Source organism: Chiloscyllium punctatum, chromosome 27, assembly GCF_047496795.1.
Source record: "Chiloscyllium punctatum isolate Juve2018m chromosome 27, sChiPun1.3, whole genome shotgun sequence".
Classification (NCBI taxonomy): domain Eukaryota; kingdom Metazoa; phylum Chordata; class Chondrichthyes; order Orectolobiformes; family Hemiscylliidae; genus Chiloscyllium; species Chiloscyllium punctatum.
This window is the reverse complement of record NC_092765.1, coordinates 37,752,117-37,776,627: the sequence shown is the minus strand read 5'-3', so window position 1 is coordinate 37,776,627 and position 24,511 is coordinate 37,752,117. Positions and strand designations below refer to the sequence as shown.

At 39.7% G+C, this 24,511-nt stretch overlaps 1 protein-coding gene across 3 annotated transcripts in view; it reads left to right on the top strand.

Annotated features, from left to right (window-relative positions):
* rspo1 (R-spondin 1) overlaps positions 1–24,511 on the top strand; it is a 198,426-nt gene that overhangs the window by 111,119 nt on the left and 62,796 nt on the right. For 2 of the 3 annotated variants that reach the window (XM_072548529.1, XM_072548530.1), the window contains exons 4-6: positions 1,958–1,999; positions 8,555–8,704; positions 11,766–11,954. In XM_072548529.1, the coding sequence (XP_072404630.1) occupies positions 1,958–1,999; positions 8,555–8,704; positions 11,766–11,954 (381 nt within the window). The remainder of the gene's footprint in view (positions 1–1,957; positions 2,000–8,554; positions 8,705–11,765; positions 11,955–24,511) is intronic. The other variant, XM_072548531.1, reaches the window with a different exon arrangement.

Here is a 24,511-nt window from a genome sequence, read left to right as displayed (position 1 = left end):
CCAATCTTCCAAATAACATCCCACTCAGACCCACTTCCCTTCCCCATCCTCGTAACCCTGCATTCCCCATGGCTAAACTACCTAGCCTGCACAACTTCAGACTGTTTTGCAACAAAGGACTGAAAAAGGAATTCCTGTACTTTTTTAAAAAGCAAGTTGTGCAACGTGTTGTGGTTTGTTTAAGCAGTCAGAGAAGCTGTTTATAGATGGGCTAACACCAGGGGGTGTAGGTGAAGTGAGATTTGGCCAGCAACAGTTTACTGACCAATGCCCATCAGCTTCTGGGTAGCTGAGCAGCTTGTAGATGTGAATGATACTGACGAAGCCTTTAGACTGATGAAAGGTCAGATGGTCTCTCTCTCTGTGTCGCTACAGTACAATATTTAAATCTTTATTTATTTTCTCCCACCAGTTGCTACTAAGTCAGAGACTTTATAATTCATGAATTAGTCACACTATGCCTCCTGTGAAGAAGTGAGATAACCTGAAGGAAAACATCAGAGAACTGAATGATAAGGAAAACAAAAGGGACTTTCCATTGAATCCCGAGGGCATGTTCTATTGAGCTGTTACCCTATCATCATTCCCCTTCAAGTATAAAACCAGTGGTTTCCTATCTGTTTGTGTCTGACTGTATGTGTAGGGAGATTTTAGAAGGAGGTTAGAGTTTTTTCTAGTAGTTACATACCTTCAATTCTTGAAGATATGTAACTACTAGAATATGGTTAGAATCTATTTATTTGTAATGAATAATGGTTCTTATTAAATATAGAAATGAAGCCTCTGTTTTCTGTTAATCTTGATCTGTCTGACAGGCAAACTGGGAACCTTGATAACATTTTTAATTTGTATTATGACTCTGTGAATAGCAGGGACTGATTTCCAACTTGCCTCTCTAGTGAAACATGACAAAATTTGGATGCTCACTCAGGTTTGATTTGAAGCAGAGATAACAATGATTAGTATTAGTCAATATCACAGATGAAGAAAAATGCCATGATCTGTATTTAGATCGGAAATGACATTGGGAACAGCAAATGATTAACTTCAGGTGACAGAGTTGTTCTTGATATTTTCTAATTCACTTTGAAAATACAGGCTAATTAATTTGGCGGGTAAACAAGAAATAGCATGAGGGAAGATGTTACGTATTTTATTCAACAATAAAACAACTACAGAGGTCAACTGAAGACATTCAACCTCATTTTGAAATTGAAGTAAAGAGCTTACATACTTCAACAGAGGTGTGGATTGAGAAAAATGATTTGCTTGCATAGATTGAAGATGGGCTATATACAATTCCATGGAAACCAACATTGGGATGGAAGACCACTGTCTGCAGATTCAGGACATGATCAAGAAGTAACTATTTGACCCAAAAATCCAGGATACTGTTAAAGAAATTGCCTGGCTCAGAAACCAAGGACAACGTAAAAAAGTAAATATCTTTTTCAACGAAGCAATTGTGTTCCATGAAGGAATTGTGGGGTTGAAAGTTCCCTGGCAGTTTCTGAGGGGCAGCTATCTGTTTTAGTCGGGAACATTGTTCTGTGAAAATAATCCAGGAGATTAAGATCCAGTTAAGATAATAGACTGACATCCTCAGTGAATGACATCAAAGAGGTAAAACACCCTCTAGGGTAGGTAGACTTTAGAGAGCAGGCAGGTCAAGAACAAAACCAAGGTCAACAGTCAACAAGCCAAAGACCTACCCAATGTCCAAGTCCAAACTGAATGCATTCTGGAAAAATTGTAAAACCTCCACACCACCTGGAATTATCAGCACAGATCTTGGATGGAATAGGGGGAGTGGTAAATGCAGTTATATACATGGATCTGCAAATATAACTGAAAAGCAAATACATTTGTAGGTATATTTTGCATTAGGTAATGGTTCTGAAAGAGTTAGTGTTGAGAACTGCATTAAACTCCACCCAATCTGATGATGTCATTACAGACTTGGGCAAAGAAAAGCCAGAATATCAAGTTGACCACAAAGGTAAAAGAGTTTTTGTTTTATTTTGGTGATTTCTATAAGGGGGAAATCTTCAACAACGGCATCCAGTTTTCAATGAACAATTCCCGTCCAACAATATATAATATTGATATAATATAATTGCTGCAGTTCAACTTTATTTTTGTTTCACTTTTATGAGGCACAGTTGTTAAATAAGCACAGTTCTTTCAGTGTAAAATGAACAGAACACTTAAGACCTAATATCTGCTCTTCACGAAGCCTCCTTGTAAGCTTTCATTGACTAACCCAGCTCTTCCATGCCTTTCCGTCCCACTCCATGCCCATGTGACTTAACATTGGAAGTAGTACATTTGAGATGTGTTGGGTTTTGACTTCACTATATATTGGATGCTCCAAGCTGAAGAAGAGGCCAGAGTTCACTGTTGAATTAGTACAACCTGACTAACATCACCATGTAACATTGCACAGTGTGCATGTATCACCACAGCCACTGTATCCGTCTTACAGATGATGTATTAATTTCAGATGTGTACCCTTAACATCTGTTCACATGGAACACAGACACAAGTATAATAAGTGTTGGTGGTATACAAGAGAAATTAGCACCTTGCATAATATTACTGTAAAGTCTTCAAACATCTTGATAGGGCATCAAGATAGCTTTCAACAGAATCATTTTAAAAATGTTGCATGACTGTTTTGTGGCTAGGCAAGTTACACTACCGAATGGAAAAATCAGAGAATTTGATAAAGTTTTACTTATGTGATGATTGGGAATAATGGAGCCTGATTTTCAGCACCCAATGAGGCATAATGGTATTAAGTACTTGGCAACCAATTAGCTTTCTGCACCAGGACACATTCACTTTAGAGATAGAAAATATTTAATGGATGCTGTCAGCTTTTATTTCAAAATCCTGTCTGGCTTTAGCAAAATCTTGTACAGTAATATTACATCAATACTTGAGCATTCTGAATGCAAACCCATTCCACTGTCAGAAAACACAGAAACATCTTTCATAACAATTTACAGTGACAGAGATAAAGCCTATCTGTTATCATCTAAAAGGATTGCTTTTTGAACTTTGTTTACAGTTGATGGTTTGAGGACTCTGGTGGAACACATACTGGACCTGACAAAATCAACTGTATGCATGTTTGTGATGGTCAAGATGACTAGAAATTTGACTATAAAATGTGACTGCACAGCTCAGTTGAAGCTTCCAAGATGTTGTAAAGTTGGTCTGTAAAAATGGTAAAATTATAAAAAGGGGGAAAATGTTGTGTGGTCCCTTTAACAGGTGGTGTTCTTTTTGGTGCTTAGAGTTAAAATGGATGTCTGACAGCAGTTAAGTACAGCTGCACAGATTTTGTATTGAACTGTCAAGCTGCATTCTTACTAAGACAACAAATCTTTTCAAATTTAGCCAATTAATTTATTCCAAGCACTTACTGATTGAAAGCCAGTTAAATTTAAATCTGATCATGTTGACAACCTTGAACCAATCCGGTTGTAAAGAAATTAGTATGTCTACATGGGTATAATGATGGGGACAAATGGACAGAGAAGAGAGAGCCAACTACCATCGAGAGAGATAAGAACTTTCCAGTTCTCAGAAAAGAGCACCATCTATTCATAAAGGTACACAGCAGTCTTTGATAATATTCTTGAGAAAACAACTGAGAAGGCATTTCGGACAGAGAAAGATGATGGAAGAAGATATAGAAAACTTTGGAAGTCACAGACTGTGTGAACTTTGAGAGACAAAGTTTTAATTTATTGTTTTCTTATTACTTGGATTTATATAAGTGGGACCTGTGTTATTAGAACAGTATATCAGTAGAATCTTGTTTTATTCAGGAATAGGTAGTTAGAGAGGGATTGTTCTGTTTGTTGTCATTCTGTTAATTTATTCACTGTTGGAGTTGGATAATTAGATTTTTACTTGCTAATCATAGAGTGGGTGAAAGGTGTCCATTTCATTTAACCACTTATTTATAACAGATTGAGGTAAGAGGTAAGTTATACCACTTATCATACTTCCTGTATTGGATTCCGAAGCAAGGTGAGCTTCTCTGGCTGTTTGGTTTTAATTATCAGAGGAGTATCGACCTCCACTTCGTAACAAAGGTCAATAGGATCAGTCGGACATTGAATTTTACTTTTTCACTGTTTACGATATTGCCATTTAGACTTAATCCTGCTCAATTTAAATTAGTATACAATTTCAGTTTTTTTTCTTAATGTATAATGCTCCCTTTCCAGATTTTCTGATAGGACCTCGAATCACACCCAAATGAAAAGAAAGTGATCATCAAATTGCAACATAAATATAATGCTTAGTACTTATACATCTGATGTCTGCTACATCTGCACTGGGTTTTGGTTAGTGAATGACAGTGGGTTCATAGAGAATTACACTACAATTTAATTGGAATTATTCTTGTTATTTTAATAATCTGAAAGAATGAGCATTTTGCCATTTCATACATTTCTGGGAAGGAATCCACAGTTGAGATTTTAATAGAAACTTACATGTTTTGAAGAGGGATATTTGATCAATGGAAGGCAACCAGTTGCTTTGAATGCATGTTCTTGTGAGGAGAAGCATAACTGCAGAATCTAAGAGCAAAATGAAAGAAAAATACTAACAGTAGTTAAGCAAAAATACTTCCAGTCAAAATGGCTGCCGAATAGGATGCTCCAACTGGAGCTCCTGGGCTCCTTCAGTTTCTTTCTCTTTTTTCCCCTTTGGGTCGCTCGGTGGATCTGGACTTGGTCTCCCAGTGGTACATGACAGCTCCTGAGGCCTGGTCTCCTAATGGCTCCTGGTGGGTCCTGGCCTGGTTTCTGAAGACTCCTGGTAGGTCCAGGCCCGGTGCCCCAGCAGTGTGGGAGTTCTCAGCCTGGTCTCCCAGCGGTATGTCGGTCCATCTCTCAGTGGCTTGCCACGGGTCCCAGGCCTAGTCTCTTAACGGTATGTCTGCTGGTCTCTTGGCAGCTCATGGTGGTGCCTTGATTCAGTGTGAGTGGATCCTGCCCGGGTATAATCTCGAGGTACTGGGGGGGGGGAGATCGAAGAGATGGTAGTTTCAACAGCAGCAATGGTATCTGCAGCAGCAGCGTGGAGAACAGACAGCTGAGGTCTCTGTGGAGAGTGAGAGAAGCGGATGTTGAACTTTTAGCTTATTCTTTTATTTTCCTCCTTTAAACTATGAAAAACTTTAATGTTAACTATAACCTTTTTTAAAATTTTTATACTAATCTATGAAATAATGCTTAACTTTTTAACTCTCGTTTCTGTTTCTACCTTGTACTTAAGCATTTTTTGTACCTGGGTATTTTGGTACCTAAGATGGCGCCATATGATTAGATGATTAGATTAGATTGCTTACTGTGTGGAAACAGGCCCTTCGGCCCAACAAGTCCACACCGACCCTCCAAAGAGCAACCCACCCAGACCCATTCCCCTACATTTATCCCTTCACCTAACACTACAGGCAATTTAGCATGGCCAATTAGCATGCACATTTTTGGACTGTGGAGGAAACTGGAGCACCCGGAGGAAACCCACGCAGACACAGGGAGAATGTGCAAACTCTACACAGACAGTTGCCTGAGGCAGGAATCGAACCCTGGTCTCTGGCGCTGTGAGGCAACAGTGCTAACCACTGTGCGTGGCAAAATTAAACACTTTTCATTGTGCTCCTGTACTTGAGTGGATGTGACAGTAAAATTTAAGTTCTAAACCTAAAATCTGAAATACTATTCCATGACTGTTATGTTTCTGGCATGTTTGAGGATATTTAACCATCTTCCCATGGATGGGATCCAGGTACATGTACATTGCAGTGCTATCTTTAACATAACTTCTGATGTCAATGAGGGTAAGGTTCACAGGATGATTTCCTTCTACAGTCAAAGGAACAAAAAAAAAACTGGTCCTTTAATGTGGTGCTTGCAAAATAAATGTTTTGACTACATTTTAAGTGAAATTATTCTTGTTATTTTTAACAATCTGGAAAAATTAGCATTTTGTCATTTCACTTATTTCTGATAAGGAATCCACATTTGCGATGTTAGTGGGAACTAAACTCATGTTAATAGTTGAGGGAGTCTGCCACTGTGGGGGGGGTAACCATTTAAGTATCAGTGTTAATGACCAAACTATTTACAGATAATGAGCTGCAGGTCAAGCCCTCAAATTTCTGTGCAAACAGGCAGCAAAATAGGAGAAAAATATATGTTCTTCTTTGAGAACAGGACAGGGCTCAGGCCAGATATGGAAATCTTAGGCAGGGTTAGAAGCATAGAAAGTGATGGATCTGTGCTTGAGCCAGGAAGCACGATGGTCTTTTTGGTTTGTAAATGAAAGGGAAAAACTATAGAAGCCAGTAAAGGCTGAAAGATGTTGGTGGCAGGATCGTCATTTTCTACCAGGGTCTTAGAAAGGGGATAAATGGCCAGGAGCGAAATTAGAAAAAAAAAAGTGGACCCGCTTCTGACTTGCTATGGCTGCTTTTCCCACCAAAAGACTGAATCCAGTCTTGACAATCCACCTGGAACCATTTAAGAGTGTGATTAAGCAATTAAATGCAATCTTTCATTGATGTTACAATTTTCTCAGCATCTCTTTGCCCCATAGGGTGTCAATATCTTTGCAACTCAAAGGAGATGGCTGCACATTGGAAGGTCTGGGTAACATGACTATTCAATATTTTCTAATTTTGAAAGACCCAAAAATGACAAGGCTGATATATTTCACTGGCAGAAACCTGTTCTAATGTCACCAGTAGAGTTAGGGATCATCCAGGTGCCTCCACAGTATGTCTCCCACTCCTTCTGTATTCCCTTTGGATGTGCTTCATCAACTTTCACAGGTACAGTCACATCATTCAGATGTCAGATGCTAGGTTCCCAAACAGGTTGATTTCTTCCAGCCCAGTTGGACGTGTCAGAGGATGACAGAAGCAATGTTTCAAAGATGCGATGAAAGCCAGTATGAAGAAATGCCACATTGACATCAGCTCCTGACAGGTCATAACCCTACTTGAATCAGGTGGATAGAAAATCTGTGGGAATGTTCAACTTGAGACCCAATGATGATAAAATGAAGAGGAAAAATTAGAATGGTTAAAGAAAAGAATCCAAATGAATATTACCCAAACAGCTATTCCACATAACAATAAGTGGCCTATTTGCATTAAGTCCTGAATTAGGCTCAGTAGCAGACTTTGCACTCATAAAAGACAATAATCGTTATCAGCAAGTCATAGGCAATGTTCTTACTTTAGACACATGAGGCTGGTGGTCCACCTGCTGTGGAGTGTGCTGTTTCAAGCTCCTGCTTCTCAGTTTATCTGCTATCTCTAACTAAATCCACAACTGGAGACATGTCCTTAATTGGATTGCTTTCCAGAAAATTGAACCGGAAAGCAACCTGCTGCTGCCAATGGGATAATAACACAAAGATGGTCCTGATGGCTGAAAAACATTCACGTTTGGAAAATTCTGTCCTACGCTTTGACTGATGCTGTAAAATAAGGCAACTTCTGAACTTTATCTTGATTGCATTTCATGAGACAACTCACCAGTTTTGAGTAGTAGTTTAAGAGGACCATATGTATAGACACAAATGGAAGACTGAAGAATTCAGCACATAAATGAACATCTTATTATGTCTCTGCCAATTCACAGTGTAATGTGCATGATGGCATAGTGATCATGTCAGAGGGCTATTAAACCAGGCTAATATGCTGAGGACGTGTGTTCAAATCCCACTATGACAGCTGGTGGGATTTAAATTCAACTAAATACAATCTAGAAGTGAAAACTAGCTTCAGTATGGTGACTGTGAAATGATCATCCATTTGGTTTATTTATGTCCTTTAGGGAGAAAAATCTGCCATCCTTACTTGATCCAGTCTATATTTAACTCCAGAGAAAAACTAACGTGGCTGTGTCTTCATTGGCTAGCAATTAAAACACATCAAAGGCAATTAGATATGGGCAACAAATGCTGTTCCAATTAAAACATAAAATAAATTGGGCAGATGATATAAGCTTGTGATCATTAAGAAGGTGGCTCTGCGTACATGACAAACCAATCACCCACAAATCCAAGAAAATAATTTTAACAGTCTCAACATATATAGCAGTCCTTTTGACTTCAATTACATGCCCTGCATTAGCTGGAAGGAACAATTCACTGGCAAGGTTTAACATTAGTTCAACAAATTCCTTGAATTAAGACATTTTCTCTACTTGACCCATTCCCCCGTGCCCTCTTCCGGTTTAGAAATTAAGAACAGGTTCTTCTTTTGTAACTCTTGTATGTGGAAAGAGTGCAAACATTATTTTTCAAGTTACAAATGAAAGAAGCTGTCAAATGGTAAAACGAGACAGGACTTTTTTTTCATGCAACTTGTTTATCTTGTGTCAAAGAAATAAGATTGTGCATGAGATTACAGCCATGAAATATCAAGTTAATGTGCTATTTGTTTGGATTATATTATATCGTTCTAATGTTTGGAAAATGTGAATTTGCTGAGACGTTCTTGCCATTGTTCTTCCAGAGTGCAAAATTGAGAACTGTGAGGCATGCTTCAGCAGAAACTTTTGTACTAAGTGTAAAGAAGGACTGTACCTGCATCGAGGGAAATGTTATGACAGCTGTCCAGAGGGGTTTGCAGCCACAAATGGCACCATGGAGTGTAGTCATGCTGGTGAGTATGAACCAAGTTAACACCGTTTATGAACAATTTTGTTTAAGTTTCCACAGAGGCACTGGAACAAGATGTCAACAGTAGGATCGCATTTGGAGTGCACCCCAGAAAACAGATATTTTCTTGGCCAGTTTAGTTCCACCATCTCTGAATGAAAGCATAAACACACAGTTACCCTGATGTCAATGGTTTACACATACAGTGCTTCTAGGAGGTGGTGGCCCAAGACAGCAGGAAACAAGGAGGGGTTTCTATCCAGAAACATCTGGTTTAAGGTTTCGTTATATCTGGCAGGCAGAGGGCAAGTGATCACCAAATAATGTGGGTGTGGAAAATGGCATTGCAATATAGCTGCTCAGAATGGGATGAGACCAATTGTTGCAGCAGTCTGATGGAATAAAAGCAAAGTACTGTGGGTGCTTGAAATCTGAAACAAACACAGGAAAAGCTCAACAGTTCCGGTGGCATCTGTGGAGAAAGAAATAGAGATAATGTTTTGAGTCCAGTATGACTCTTCTTCAGAATTTGGGCTTCAAGGTTCTGAAGGAGAGTCACACTGGACGCAAAACATTAGCTCAATCACCAAGGACTATCTAATCCTGAGACAGAGAGCTAAAAGTGTAAAATTGTTCTCATACTCAACACAGACGTCACTCAACTTTATGGATGAAAGATACCCCTGCACTTTAAATAGGTTACAAAAAAAAATTACATGCAGAAAATAGAGAAAAGAAAACCTTGAAAATAAACAACCATTTCCTTCCAAATGAACCCAAAATACCATACTTATTGAAATAAGTCATTTGCTTTGGCATATGCCTAATTGAAATAAATCATCACCGACAATGCTAGTTATTTCAATCTTAATCAGGTTCCTTGAGAGGATGTTAACCTCTCCAATTTGTTAATATCTGCTGTGTCCACTTGGATTCTAACTCCATGATTGTTGAAGAATTCAACTGGTGTTAAGTTGAATGCAACTGGTGTTAAGTTGCGGCACTGTGGCTCAGTGGTTAGCACTACTATCTCACAGTATTAGGTACCTGGATTCAATTCCACCTGCAGACAACTATCTGTGTGGAGTTTGTACCTCCACCCTGTGTTTACATGGGTTTCCTTTAGGTGCTCTAGTTTCCTCCCACATTCCAAAGACTTGCAGGTTGGGTGGTTTGGTCATGCTAAATTGTCCAAAGTGTCCAGGGATGTGGTGGCTGGATGGATTAGCCATGGGAAATGCATGGTAACATGGATTGGTGGGATGTTCTTTGGACAGTCAGTGTGAATCTGATGGACCAAATGACCTGTTTCCATACTGTAGGAGATTCTATGCAGTTGGATGCAGTTTCCTAATTTTAGTCACTGTGCCTATTGTTCCATTTTGCTCAGTTAATATTATGATATTCAAACATGCATTTCTTTGCCAGGTCCTCACCAGTTTCACCATCTCACCATTGCTAACCTCTGTCTGTTCTGTACTGCTGAACAGCAAGAATGCTCACTGTGAAAATCTACTGAGGCATTGTTCACCTGCAACTTGGCTTTGAGTCCAGCTTAGATCACTAGGATGAAGGACCCGCTCTCTTTCTGAACAGAGGCCATCTTGTTCATGGTCAACAGTCACAGTAGGGCGGCACAGTGGCTCAGTGGTTAGCACTACTGCCTCACAGCGCCAGGGACCCAGGTTTGATCCCAGCCTCGGGTGACTGTCTGCTTGGAGTTTGTACATTCTCCCTGTGTCTGTGGGCTTTCCTCTGGGTGCTCCCGTTTCCTCCCACAGTCCAAAGTTGTGCGGGTCAAGTGAATTAGCTGTGCTAAATTGCTCATAGTGATAGGTGCTTTAGTAGAGAGTAGGTGAATGGGTCTGGGTGGGTTACTCTTCAGAGGGTCAGTGTGGACTTGTTGGGCCGAAGGGCCTGTTTCCACACTATAGGGTATCTAGCTATCTAACATGGCGCTATAGCCTAAAAGTGCTTATACATTTGAATCATCATTAAATTATTGAATAAATCAATTTTTTTTAATCATAGCCATGTTTTTTTTAACTGGACATTAATTAAGCATGGATTTGATTTGATGTTTTCAGATATTCCCTTTAGTGGAGCACTCTGTGATCTCTCCATGCTGGAGTCCCTTGGAACCAGTGTACCAGCAAGTGGCTATCTACCACCGACCTGTCTGCCTCCCTCCCACCTGATGGGGAGAGACTGGCAGTAAACTCACCTTGTGCCTATTAAGGACCATAAGTAACCTATTAATAGCCACTTAAGGACTTCATCTGAGCTCCAGCAGTATTTTACCAGCTGTGGGTTGAGGTCATGTTGAATGGCAAATGTGGCAACTTTAGCAGAACAGGTTGGTTTTGGGTAAGTGCCCACCAGAGGCACCCCTTTCCCCAAAGTCATACTCCCACTTTTACCCAGCCACTGTATTCCCCTTTTAGAATCATAGAATCCCTACAGTGTGGAAACAGGCCACGCGGCCCTACAAGTCCACACTGACCTTCCGAAGAGTAACCCACTCAGAACCATTCCCCTACTACTCTACACTTACCCTTAACTAATGCATCTAACAAATCTCTGAACACTACGGGCAATTTAGCATGGCCAATTGACCTAATCTGCACATCTTTGGAATGTGGGAGGAAACTGGAACACCCAGAGGAAACCCACACAGACACGGGGAGAATGTGCAAACTCTACCTGAGTTGCCTTTAAGCAACTAACATTCTTCTAAAGAGTAAGTTGCTGTAAGGCAGCTATCAGTATGATGGGTCTGCTTGCCACCGCCCTTTCAGATGGAAAGTGATGGTTGGGACAGAGAAGGACAGGAACCACATTGTCCAGAAAAATCCAGTCCCAAGCATTCTTATTAGTATTAGCTTTACACTTAAATCTTCTTCAAAATAATTTTCTACATTTAGGCAGTACTTGAATAGGAAAGGTTCAGAGGGATATAGGCCAAATGCAGGCAAGTAGGACTAGTTTAGTTTAGAAACTCTGTCAGCATGGATGATTTGGACCAAAGAATCTGTTGACTCTATTTACTTTTTAATTTCTCACAGCTCAATGTGAATTGAGTGAATGGAGCCCCTGGGGACCATGTATCAAAGGACGGAAGACATGTGGTTTCAAAAGAGGAACAGAAGTAAGGACCAGGCAGTTGCTCCAAGGACCTTCATCAGAAGATGTAACTTGCCCACCAACCAGAGAGAGCAGACGTTGCACAGTGCAAAGGAAGCCTTGTTTGAATGGTAAGTGGCACTAGTAACTAAACTATTCCAAACTGGGTTAACATTGTGGCTACTAATATCATTACACACAACAGTCAGAAGTAATTTCTATATTTCCAGTGTATACTACTTTTACATAAAAGGAAGTACTATTTCTTATTAAAGCTCTGACCAAGTTTAATCCTTCTATGGACAAAATGAAGCTTTGTTATTTCATCTCATGCAATATACCACTTTATAATACATGAAGCAATACTAGTCACAGGAAAAGTCATATTTAAACATGACAAATCCTGCATGAGTATACAAGGATAAACGTGCATTAAATCATCAGATGTACAGAATACCACTGATTGTATGGGCAAAAGAGTTGACACCCAACTCACCCAGTATGCCATTGAATATTGGGACAGCTGAAGGGACTGAATGCCATTTTCCTGTTGCTATGTTTCAAACTAATGGGTTTGGAAATAACCTCAGAGACACAAGGCTGTCCTGAGTTTGGAGAGTGCAGAGAAAGTTTAATCCAGTGTCTAATCTATTTTGTGTCTGATATAATATCATAAGGAAACATAGAAATTTCTACACTTGATATGTATTGACTGAAGAATACACTTTACTCACCAACTCGACCATCTCAGGTAAGGTTTTACAAAGTTCTTCTGTCTCCTCAAAGTTTGCATCCTCAAAGCGACGTTGAATAAAATTTTAGTTTATCAGCTTTGCCTTTCTTAGGTTAATTTCTAAGGTGACACCTTGAGTAGCAAACAGGGTTCATGCAAGGGAATCATCATGAAAAAGACCTGGTATTTACTTAGCAGTTACCAGAGTCCCAGAGAACCATAGGATTGCTCGCTCATTAGAGAGAAGTGACTGGTGGTGGTTTAGCCTGAAGGTCGTAATGCCTCAGGCGATGTTGAAAAGGCAGGACCTTTATGAGAACCCCAGCCAGTGTGGGAAGTAGCTTACAATATCACTTACAATATATAATACCTCAGGTATAAGAAACACCCCTGATAATTCACAGGTAGTTTGTCTGGAATTCCTTCCCTAAATCCTTTCACCCGTCCACCTCCCTTTCCTCCTAAAAACTTTGGATAAACCTTGGTTACCCCTTTATAATATTTCTTTATTTGTCCTGACATCAACGTTTTGGCTTACCCTCTGTGAAGCACGACTGGCTTATTTCTCTGTGCTAAATCTGCATATTTGCAAGCTTTTACAATGTTTAAAACTTCATTTTTAATTAAAACTTGCATTTGAAATAAAAGTGGATCAAAATTTTACAGTGAAAAAAATGTAAGTGAAATGGTTTCATAAAAATTCACAGTCCCTTAGGATGACAGTGAGTACCGGGTAGAGTGATGGTGCAATTAATGCTGTTCCCTCTTACAACTCATGCCATTACAACAGTATGTTTTAGCCCCATGTTAATTACAGTCCAGCATTTTGGAATGATTAATATGATTGTTTAAGAGCTGAGATTTACAGGAGGAAGAGTAATTGGTATATCTTAGCTCTTTCAATCCAAAACAAATGTACAATGTCCAATCATAGCAGCCAATTGTTTCTGCAGTGATGTCAATTTTTTTGTTTACTTCTACATTTTGTTGGCAAGTTCATTCTGTGTGTTGATCGCTGTTAACTTGAAGAAGATATTCCTCATCTCAGTGGTACGTTTGCTTTTCACTGGTTGTGCGTGAGTCCATAACAACGGTGGAAAACCCCAAATTATAACTGGGCCATTCAGGGTTGTGTCAAAAAGTTGTTTATCACAGAATTGCTACAGTGTAGAAGGAGACCATTTGGCCATTGTGCCTGCACCAGCATTTCAAACAGGCATCATTACCTAGTGTCAATTTCCTGCTTTTTCCATACTCTTACATGCCATTACAAATAATTTCCCAATGCCCTCTTAAATGGCTCAGTTGAATGTGCCTTCATCACATTTCCAGGCAGTGCCTTCTGTACCCTAAATGCTTGCTGTGAAAAAGGCTTTATCTCACATTACCTTTGCTTTCTTTGCATCACTTTAAATCAATACTCTCTCACTCATGAGACCATAAGACAGAGAAGCACAAATTAAGCCATTCAGACCAATGGGTCTGCTCCACCATTCAATCATGGGTATAAGGTTCTCAACCCCATTCTTCCGCTTTCTCCCCATAACCTTTGATATTCAAGAACCTATCTATTTCAGTCCTAAATATACTCAATAACCCGACCTCTGTGACAATGAATTCCATAGATTCACCACTCTCTGGCTGAAGAAGTTTCTCCTTATCTCAGTTCTAAAAGGTCTTCTCTTAATTTTAAGGCTGTCCTTGGATCCTACTCTCTCCTACCAATGTTGTTCGATGAACAGCTTTCCCTCATTTAATCTCTCTATCATGTTGAACACTGGTCCCAAATCTCTTCTCAGCCTTCTCTTCTCCAAGGAGAATAGTTCTAACCTTTCCAAGCTAGCCTCACAACTGAAGTTTCTCATTCCTGAAACTGTTCTTATACATTGCTTCTGTACACTCTCTAATTCAATAATGTCTTTCCTGTAATGTGGCATCCACAATACGCCAGTTGAGGTCTAACAGTGTCTTTTACAAATTCATATCACCTCATTGCTCTCGAACTCTGTCACTACTAATACAAATGTAGACATTGTATGTTTCATTAATTGCTTCCTTCACTTGTCCTGCTGCCTTCAGTGGTCAGTGCACATATGCTCTTGCACCCTCTGGAGAGTGTACCTTCTTTTTTATATTGTCTTTCTTACCAAAGTGCATCACCTCACATTCCCTTGCATTGAACCTTACCAGCTAACTATCCACCCATTCTACCAACTTGTCAGTGCCCTTTTGGAATTCCACACTGTTCTCCACACAGCTTACAATTCTTCCAAGTTTTATGCAATCTACAAACTGTGAAATTGCCTCCTGTGCACCAAGAATCAGCTTATTAATATATATCAAGAATACCAATGATTCTTCCTCCAGCCTGAAAACTATCCATTGACCATTACTCTCCATGTTTCTCATCACCCAGCTAATTTTGTATCCATGTTGCCTCTGTCCATTTTATGCCATAACCTATAACCTTCCTCACAAGTCTGTTGTGTGGCACTGTATCAAATATCTTCTGGGAATCCATGTATACCATATTAACAGTATTATTCTGACCGAACTTTTCTAATGTCTCTTCAAAAAACTCCCGCAAGTTAGTTAAATACAATTTTCCCTTCAGGGATCCATGCTGACTCTTCCTAATAAATCCATATTTTTCATGTGACTAAAAGTTCTATCCCAAATAATTGTTTCAAAAAGCTTCCCCAGTTTAGCTGACTGATCTATAATTATTAGGATTACTTTTACAGCCTTTCCTGATAAAGACAGTTATATTTGCAATTCTCAAGTCTGGCATCTGTCCTGAGTCCAGGAGAGAATGAAAAATTATGGCCAATTCATTGAAAGGTTATTAGAAATCACTTGGAGGTTGAATGAGTTGAACAAGTCAACACGATGCTGGTAGATTTATATCATTGCACAGGAAAGGGATGCGTAATATCAAGAGAAGTTAGGAGTGCAATGGTAATGTAATTGGACGAGTAATCCTGAGGTCTAAGCTAAGGCTTGGAGTCATGGATTCAAATCCTACCATGGAAGCTGGTGGGATTTACACTCAATTAATAAAATTTGGAATTGAAAGCTAGTCTCAGCAATCATCGATTATTGTAAACGTCCATCTGGTTGATTGATTCCTGTAGCAAAGGGCATCGTAGTCTTTACCTGGTTTGCCTTATAGGTGAAATCTGGACCCACAGCAACATGGTTGTCTCTGAAAAGGCCTCAGAAAGATATTCAATTCATGGGCAATTAAGAATGGGTAACAATTACTAGTTTCAGCCAAGACCAGGATGTGAACATAGAAAGTATAGTTCGTACGTTTGCAGATGACACCAAAATTGGAGGTGCAGTGGACAGCGAAGAAGGTTATCTCAGATTACAACGGGATCTTGATCAGATGAGCCAATGAGCTGAGGAGTGGCAGATGGAGTTTAATTTAGAAAAACGTGAGCTGCTGCATTTTGGAAAAGTGATACAGAGCAGTACTTATACACTTAATGATAAGGTCCTAGGGACTGTTGCTGAGTGTTTCGTGGGGTATTGGCATCAGTTTTGGATTCGGGGGTGGGGGGGGGGGAAGAATCTGCTCCATTGGGAAGGTCTCCACCTGAAACGATCTAGAACCAGTGTTTTAGTGAAAAGGACAAATAGAGTGGTCAGTAGGATTTTAAACTTCTGAGTCGGGGGGAAGGGAAAGTGAAAGCAACAAGGAGTATGGAGTTAAATGTAAAGATAAGCAGTAGGATAGCATGTGTGCAGGTGGGTTTAAGCTCAAGGCAGACTGGGAACGCAGCAAAAAGGATGCATAACATATCTTATGATTTACGATACCTCTAATAATGATAAGAAAGTTGGCTTTAAGGCACTTTACCTGAATGCTTGTAGTATTCATAACAAAGTTGATGAATTAATGGCACAAATCATCGTGAATGATTATGATGTAGTAGGCATCACAGAGACTTGGTTGCAGGGGGTTCAGGACTGGCAGTTAAACATCCAAGGGTTTATATTTTATCAAAAAGACAGGGAGGTGGGAAAAGGGCTCAGAGTTGCCTTGTTAATTAAGAATGAAAGTAAATCTATGGATCTGAATGACATAGTGTCAAATGATGTGGAGTCTGTGTGGGTGGAGTTGAGGAACCACAAAGGCAGAAAAAACCATAATGGGAATTACGTACAGCCCTCCCAACAGTGGTCAGGACCAGGGGTGCAAGATGCACTGTGAAATAGCTAGGGCGTGTCAGAAAGGCAAGGTCATGGTGATCATGGGGGACGTCAATATGCAAATGGACTGAGTGAATAATGTTACGGGTGGATCCAAAGAAAGGGAATTCATGGAATCCTTACATGATGGCCTTTTGGAACAGCTTGTGATGGAGCCCACAAGGGAACAGGCTACTCTAGACTTAGTTCTTTGTAATGAGCCAGACTGTATAAAAGATCTTAAAGTAAGGGAACACTTAGGAGGAAGCAATCATAATTTGTTAGAGTTCAGTCTGCAATTTGATAGAGAGAAGGCAAAATCGGATGTAATGGTGTTACAGTTAAATAAAGGTCATGAAAGATGACTGGAAGCAGAACCTAGCGGGGAAAACTGTAGAGCAACAATGGCAGGAGTCTGGATGTAATTGAGGACAGAGTGCAGAGGTTCATTCCAAAGAAAAGAAATTTATCAGTGGTGGGGTGGTGGTGGTTAGATAGCCATGGCTAATAAAGGAAGTCAGGAAATGTATCAAAGAGAAAGAAAGAGCCTATAAAGTGGCCAAGAGCACTGGGAAATCAGGAGATTAGGAAGACTACAAAAACAAACAGAGAATAACAAAGAGAGAAATAAGGAAGGAGAGGATCAAATATGAAGGCAAGCTAGCCATTAATATTAGAAGTGATCGTAAAAGATTTTTTCAATACATAAGAAACAAACAAGAGGCAAAAGTAGACATTGGGCTGCTCCAAATTGATGCTACAAGGCTAGTGCTAGGAGATAAGGAAATAGCTAAAGAACTTAATAAGTACTTTGCCTCAGTCTTCACAGTGGAAGACAGGAGTAATATCCCAACAATTAAGGAAAGTTTGGGGCAGAGTTGAGTATAGTAGCCATTACAAAAGAGAAAGTGCTAGAAAAGCTAAAAGGTCAAAAAATTGATAAATCTCCTGGCCCCAATGAGATACATCCTAGAGTTCTGAGGGAGGTGGCTGAGGAAATAGCGAAGGCGTTGGTTGAGATCTTGCAAAAGTCACTGGAATCAAGGAAAGTCCCAGATGATTGGAAAATTGCTATTGTAACCCCCTTGTTCAAGAAAGGATCAAGACAAAAGATGGAAAATTATAAGCTGATTTGCTTATAACCTCAGTTGTTGGTAAAATTCTAGAATCCATCATAAAGGATGAAATTTCTAAATTCTTGGAAGTGCAGGGTCAGATTGATTTCAGCATGGATTTAGTCAGGGGAGGTCATGCCTGACAAGCCTGTTTGAATTCTTTGAGGAGGTAACAAGTAGGTTAGACCAGGGAAACCCAATGGATGTTATCTATCTATACTTCCACAAGGCCTTTGATAAGGTGCCTCATGGGAGGCTGCTGAATAAGGTGAGAGCCCATGGTGTTCGAGGTGAGCTACTGGCATGGATTGAGGATTGGTTGTCTGACAGAAGGCAGAGAGTTGGGATAAAAGGTTCTTTTTCGGAATGGTAGCTGGTGACAAGTGGTGTCTCTCAGGGTTCAGAGTTGGAGCCGCAGCTGTTCACTTTATATATTAATGATCTGGATGAAGGAACTGGGGGACATTCTGGCGAAGTCTGCCAATGATGCGAAGTTAGGTGGACAGGCAGGTAGTACTGAGGATGTAGGGAAGCTGCAGAAAGATTTAGACAATTTAGGACAGTGATTCAGTAAATGGCTGATGAAATTCAACCTGAGCAAATGTGAGGTCTTGCACTTTGGATAAAAGAATACAGACATGGACTATTTTCTAAACAGTGAGAAAAATCATAAAACTAAAGTACAAAGGGATCTGGGGTGCTAATCCAGGATTCTCTCAAGGTTAACTTGCAGGTTGAGTCTGTGATTAAGAAAGTGAATGTAATGTTGTCATTTATCTCAAGAGGGTTGAAATATAAAAACAGCGATGTGCTTCTGAGACTTATTAAACCTCTAGTTAAATCCCATTTGGAATACTGTGTCCAATTTTGGGCCCCACGCCTCAGGAAGGAAGTATTGGCACTGGAGCGTGTCCAGCAGAGATTCACACAGATGATCCCTGGAATGGTCGGCCGAACATAGGATGAAGGCTGAGGATCCTGGGATTGTATTCATTAGCATTTAAAAGGTTGAGGGGAGATCTAATAGAAACTTACAAGACAATGCATGGCTTAGAAAGGGTGGGCGCTGGAAAGTTGTTTCCGTTAGGCTGGGAGACTAGGACCCGTGGGCACAGCATTAGAATTAGAGGGAGGTCAATTTAGAATGGAAATGAGGAGACATTTCTTCAGCCAGAGAGTGGTGGGCCTGGATATTAAATGTCTTCAAGGCAGAGATTGATAAATTCTTGATCTCGCAAGGAATTAAGGGCTATGGGGACAGTGCAGATAAGTGGAGTTGAAATGCCCATCAGCCATGATTAAACGGCAGACTGGACTTGATAGGCTGAATGGCCTGACTTCCATTTCTATATCTTATGTCTTATGGTCTTATGAACAAGGAGACCTTGGAGTGCAGGTAGAGTCGCAGGTAGATAGGATAGTGAAGAAGGTATTTGGTATGCTTTCCTTTATTGGTCAGAGCATTGACTACAGGAGTTGGGAGGTCATGTTGCAGCTGTACAGGATATTATTTGGCCACTTCTCAAATATTGTGAGCAATTCTGGTCTCCTTCCTATCTGAAAGATATTGTCAAACTTGAAAGGGTTCAGAAAAGATTTCTAAGGAGGATTGGAGGATTTGAGCTATAAGGAGAGGTTGAATAGGCTGGGGCTGTTTTCCCTGGAGTGTCAGAGTCTGAGGGGTGACTTTACAGAAGCTTATAAAATCATGAAGGGCATGGATAGGATAAACAGACAAGGTCTTTTCCCTGGGGGGTGGGCGAGTCCAGAACTAGAGGGCATAGGTTTAGGGTGAGAGGGGAAAGATATAAAAGGGACCTCACAGGAAACCTTTTCACACAGAGGATGTTATGTGTATGGAATGAGCTGCCAGAGGAAGTGTTGGAGGCTAGTAAAATTACAACATTTAAAAGGCGCCTGGATGAGTATATGAATAAGAAGAGTTTAGAGGGATATGGGCCAGATGCAAGCAAATGGAAATAGATTAGATTAGAATAACTGGTTGACATGGAAGAGTTGGACCAAAGGGTCTGTTTCCGTGCCGTACATCTCTTTGACTCTCAAAATTAAATGGTGGAACAGGCTTGATAGACGCCTGTTCCAATCTTTCTGACAAGCCTTTATCTGTATCCAATTTCACCTTCCATTTATTGAAATCAGTTTATAGGTTCCTGCCTGTCTCTCATATTCTACATCCCAGTGATATAATGGTTAAAGATAAGGTTAGGGTGTCCCATTCCTCTCTGATTGACCTGGAAATAGGTTTTACATCCAATGAAAGATGACAAGCAGGTTCTCAAAGCCAATCAGAGCCTATGAAGCCTCAACTATGTGATGTCATCTCCTATAGGCCTCGAAGGTAGAAGATTCAAAAGATTCCCCACTCCCCAGGTGAAGAAATTCCTCCTCATCTCAGTCTTAAATGGTTTGCTTCTATTTTTTTCTGAGATTATGACCCTAGTTCTAGACTCACCAGTCAAGGGAACATGAAATCCATCCTGTTGCATCCTGGAAGCATTTTATAAGTTTTCATGTGATAACCTCTAATTCTTTGAAACCCTCGAGAGCACAGGCCTACGTTTTTCAATCTCTCCTTACAAAATAGTTCAGCATTCACAGGGATTAGTCTGGTAAACATGCATTCCATTCGCTTTCTAGCAAATCCATCCTTCCTGACATAAGAAGACCAAAACTGCTCCACCATCCACTGCATACATTCTCACCAAAGCTCTATACATATGTAACAAGACACCCTTTACTTCTACACACAAATCCCATTGTGATAAAGGCCAGCATATCATTTGCCTTCATTGGTGGCTGTTGCACCCATATGCTTGCTTTTAGAGATTCATCAACAAAAACACCCAGATGCCTTTCAACACTGACATGTCCTAACCTCTCACTATCTATGAAATTTTCTGCTTTCTGTTTTTTCTACCAAGGGGGATAATATCACGCTCACTCATGTTAGATTATATGTACCATGTAATTGCCAATTCATTGAACCAATCTAGTTCCTCTTGAAGCCTCCTTGGATCTTCCTGACAACTTGCATGCTTACAAAGCTTTATGTTGTGACAATTGTAAGTTTGGAAAATGAATTACATAATCAGGTGAATTCTACTCTACAACTAGAACATGGTTTCAAATGCCGTTAAAATACCTTAAAATATGTTCACTAATATCTCCGAGGGAAAGGAAATCTGCCTTACCTGTCTGAGATTTCTGCGCTATAATAAGCAATTGACTCAGGTCAAATAGAGATGGACAAAAATTGCCATTTTGCCAGTGTTCCCCATTTCAAGAAGAACCAGGTTAATATTACATCAGTTTGAAGGAGATTTGATGACAATGTTGATTCAGAGCGATAGTTTGAAACAGATGCCCTTTGTGTGATAATAAAGTGGTTGTTGCATTCTGTGAGTTATTGCCCTATATTTCTCACCAAAAGATAAACATTTTTAGCTTAATATTAAACATAACAAGGTCTATGATTTTTATGTATGTTGACTGCTTGGCAAAATTGAATTCTGTTGCTGTTTTGGTAAGGTGAATAACAGCGGGTGATGGCTGGGAACAAGCGTAGGTTGAAGGGTCAAAGGGAAGTTCTGAATAGCTGAAATTTCATTCTGTCTTCTCCCACCTAAAGTATTTAAATGCATTATTTCTGCTGTTATGTGTAAGGTCAAAACTCCTCCTTAACAATTTATGGGATGTAGCAAAGAAATTGCTTTTGTCAGGGTTCCTCATGGAAAACACTTAACTCTGTTACTGACAATAGTGGGGCCAGTAACAAGGTTTGTTATGGCGAGAGGCCCTTATTGATAGGTCACTGGGTGTACATGTACTTTAGCAAGTATGCAGTACAGCACCAGGCTTGAGATGTTAGGACTTTCCAGTGTTTTTTTTTCTCATTCCTTTTGGCATTAGTTTATGAACTCGCTTTTAATATTCACAAAAAGTCAAAATTTAAGACTGTTATATTCAACAAGTAGTGTTGATCAGAAATAACAGTCAACATTTCTTCCACATGTGAACTATTTTGGATTTTTTCCTGGTTACGCACGTATGAGAAAAAAAAACAAATCGCTCAAAATCACAAGATATGTGTCAGTTATAGAATCTGTCAATTACCCTTTCACAGAGTTGGCACCCCTTGCATTTGTTGGGAGTTCTATAGGTTAACACTTTAATAGCATTTATTTTTAGCTTAATTTTTCTCTGGAGTAAACAACTTGTGGTATATCTGATACCCACAGAGGCTGCACTTACCCACTTTAATGTAATGGCTGGACTAATAGGTACTTGTTAGAAATAAGTAGAATAAACATTTGTGAGATTTTCTTCTGAGTATCCTGGGACCATTGTTACATGTTTGCGCACAAGTAAAGAATCAGTTTAGGGGAAATGCATCTTTCGATAGGAAGTGAAACTTGTCAGACCCCTGTCAATCTGCTCACTTTTAAATCCTATGTCAATATTTCATGCAGAGTTCAGAGTTCTCCCACTGCACTGAATAATAAAACTTACTTGAAAAAGAGATCTCTTCATTTATTTTATTATTGTTTTGTGTTTTGTGTTTTGCCACGCTTGCCTACATAATAAGGGTTGCTGTACATTGTAGTAATTTGTCAATAGTGAATAATTGATGTGTTTTTGAGATTTAATATGGCATTGTCTATCAGTCCATCTTTTCAAATATAATGGTTAAGGTAAATTGATATCATTCCCTACACCCACTGAACCCAATATTTATTCATTGTCAGAAAGAAAGAGGGAGGAGAGGGGTGTGGTGTGAGGAAGCTTTTAGAAACTTACAAGGAACCTTTGTCCACACATTCAGCTGAAATTAGCCCAAAGGATGCCTTAACATTTCTTTTACGAAGTTCCTGTTTGCTAAATTGACAGGCTGGCTACACATTGGACAGCCATCATGTAGGTCTAAGATCATGAAGAGCTGGATAGGTTGGACATTGAGGAAGGATGCTGTTTAGACATAAAACTGAAAAGAAAAACTGCAGATGCTGAAAATCTGAAACGAAAACAGAAATTACTGGAAAAACTCAGTAGGTCTGGAGCGTCTGTGGAGAGAAAGCAGGGTTAACAGTTCGGGTCCAGTGAGCCTTCTTCTGAACTGTTCTGAATTCTTCTTTCCACAGATGCTGCCTGACCTGCTGAGTTTTTTATCAGCAATTTCTGCTTTTTTTGGCATTTAGACGTGATTTGGTTGAACATCTTGGAGGAGTCAATCATCTCGGGTGATGGAGGGAGGAGGTAAAATCAGAAATCATGGCTGCACAGCAGTTGGGCAATCATAGTAGTAATAATGTGGTAAGGTTGGGGGAAAGGCATTTAGTTATATGGAAAGTATCTTGTTGGGCCTGGATGAAAAACTCCTGCTCCTTCTTACCCATAAGCAATGCAAGAAAAAAACACTTACCTTATGAATGCAGCCATTGTTCCCTTTAAGTTGCACTCAGATTCAGCAATCCAGAAGTTAATGTACAGAGATCAGAGGATGCCTACAAGCAGCACTCACTCTATGGGCCAGGAGAGATAGGGAGGGGTAATTTTCAGAATAAAGGAACATAATTCAGCAAACAGACGATGGGCAGCAAATAGAAATTAAAGGGAAAGGGAATATCTTGTTCCTTTCACCCTTTGGGAATGTTGGATTCCATATGTTAAAGATGGAATACAATTAAAATTTCGACATAATGCATCCTTAATTGATTTTAAACAAAACAGAAAATGCGAGGAAATTTGGATGCATGTGGAGAACAAAACATTATGTTTTTGACAGAGAGAAAAACAATAAAGTTATGCATAATTTTGTCCCGTGTTCCAGGGAAACCAGGAAGATCTAGGTCATCTGAAGATATGGATTCTGAAGAAGAATGGTTGACCACAAAATGTTAACTCTGTTTTTCTCTTCATGTGTGCTGCCAGGCCGACTGAGCTTTTCTAGCATTTTCTGTTCTTATTTCAGATTTCTAGCATCCCCACTATTTTGCTTTTATTTGTGGTTAATGCTTGAATTGCCTCCTGAGAGGAAATTGGTCACCGGCCCTCTTGACCTCTTTTCCAATAAAACTTAAAGTTTGGAGGCAGCTCAGAATCCAATTTGACATCAATTTATTTTGCCTTCACAAATGCACCTGATCTAACTGTCCCAGGGGGGATTGGGGAAGGATGTAAGGTGTACAATGAAGAGGGTGGTAAATAATTTCTGCATGATACAGAACTGTTGAAAAGGAAGGTTATCGAATTAAATCCCATATGAAGAAATTGGATGCACTTGGATTGAAAGGAAAACGAGAGAAAACATAGATGGAACGTTATATTATGATAAAAAAAAGGTAGAAGAGCAGTAGCTTGAATCTTAGACACACAAATTCTTTAGGCTGCAATTAGAATACAAGTCATTTCAGAAGTTTAAGTGAAGTCAAAACCACAGGTTGGAAACTGAAAAAAGGTACTTGGGCAATCTCGATGATTTGAGGCTTCAATTAGGTGTATCGAGATCTAGGCAAAAGAAGATTAAGCAATAAAGAAGATGTTTGAAACTATGGATAATGTCCAGAAACAAAAACTATTTTCAATGGTTGGCAAGTTGGTAACTTTAGGGCCCCACTTCAAAGCC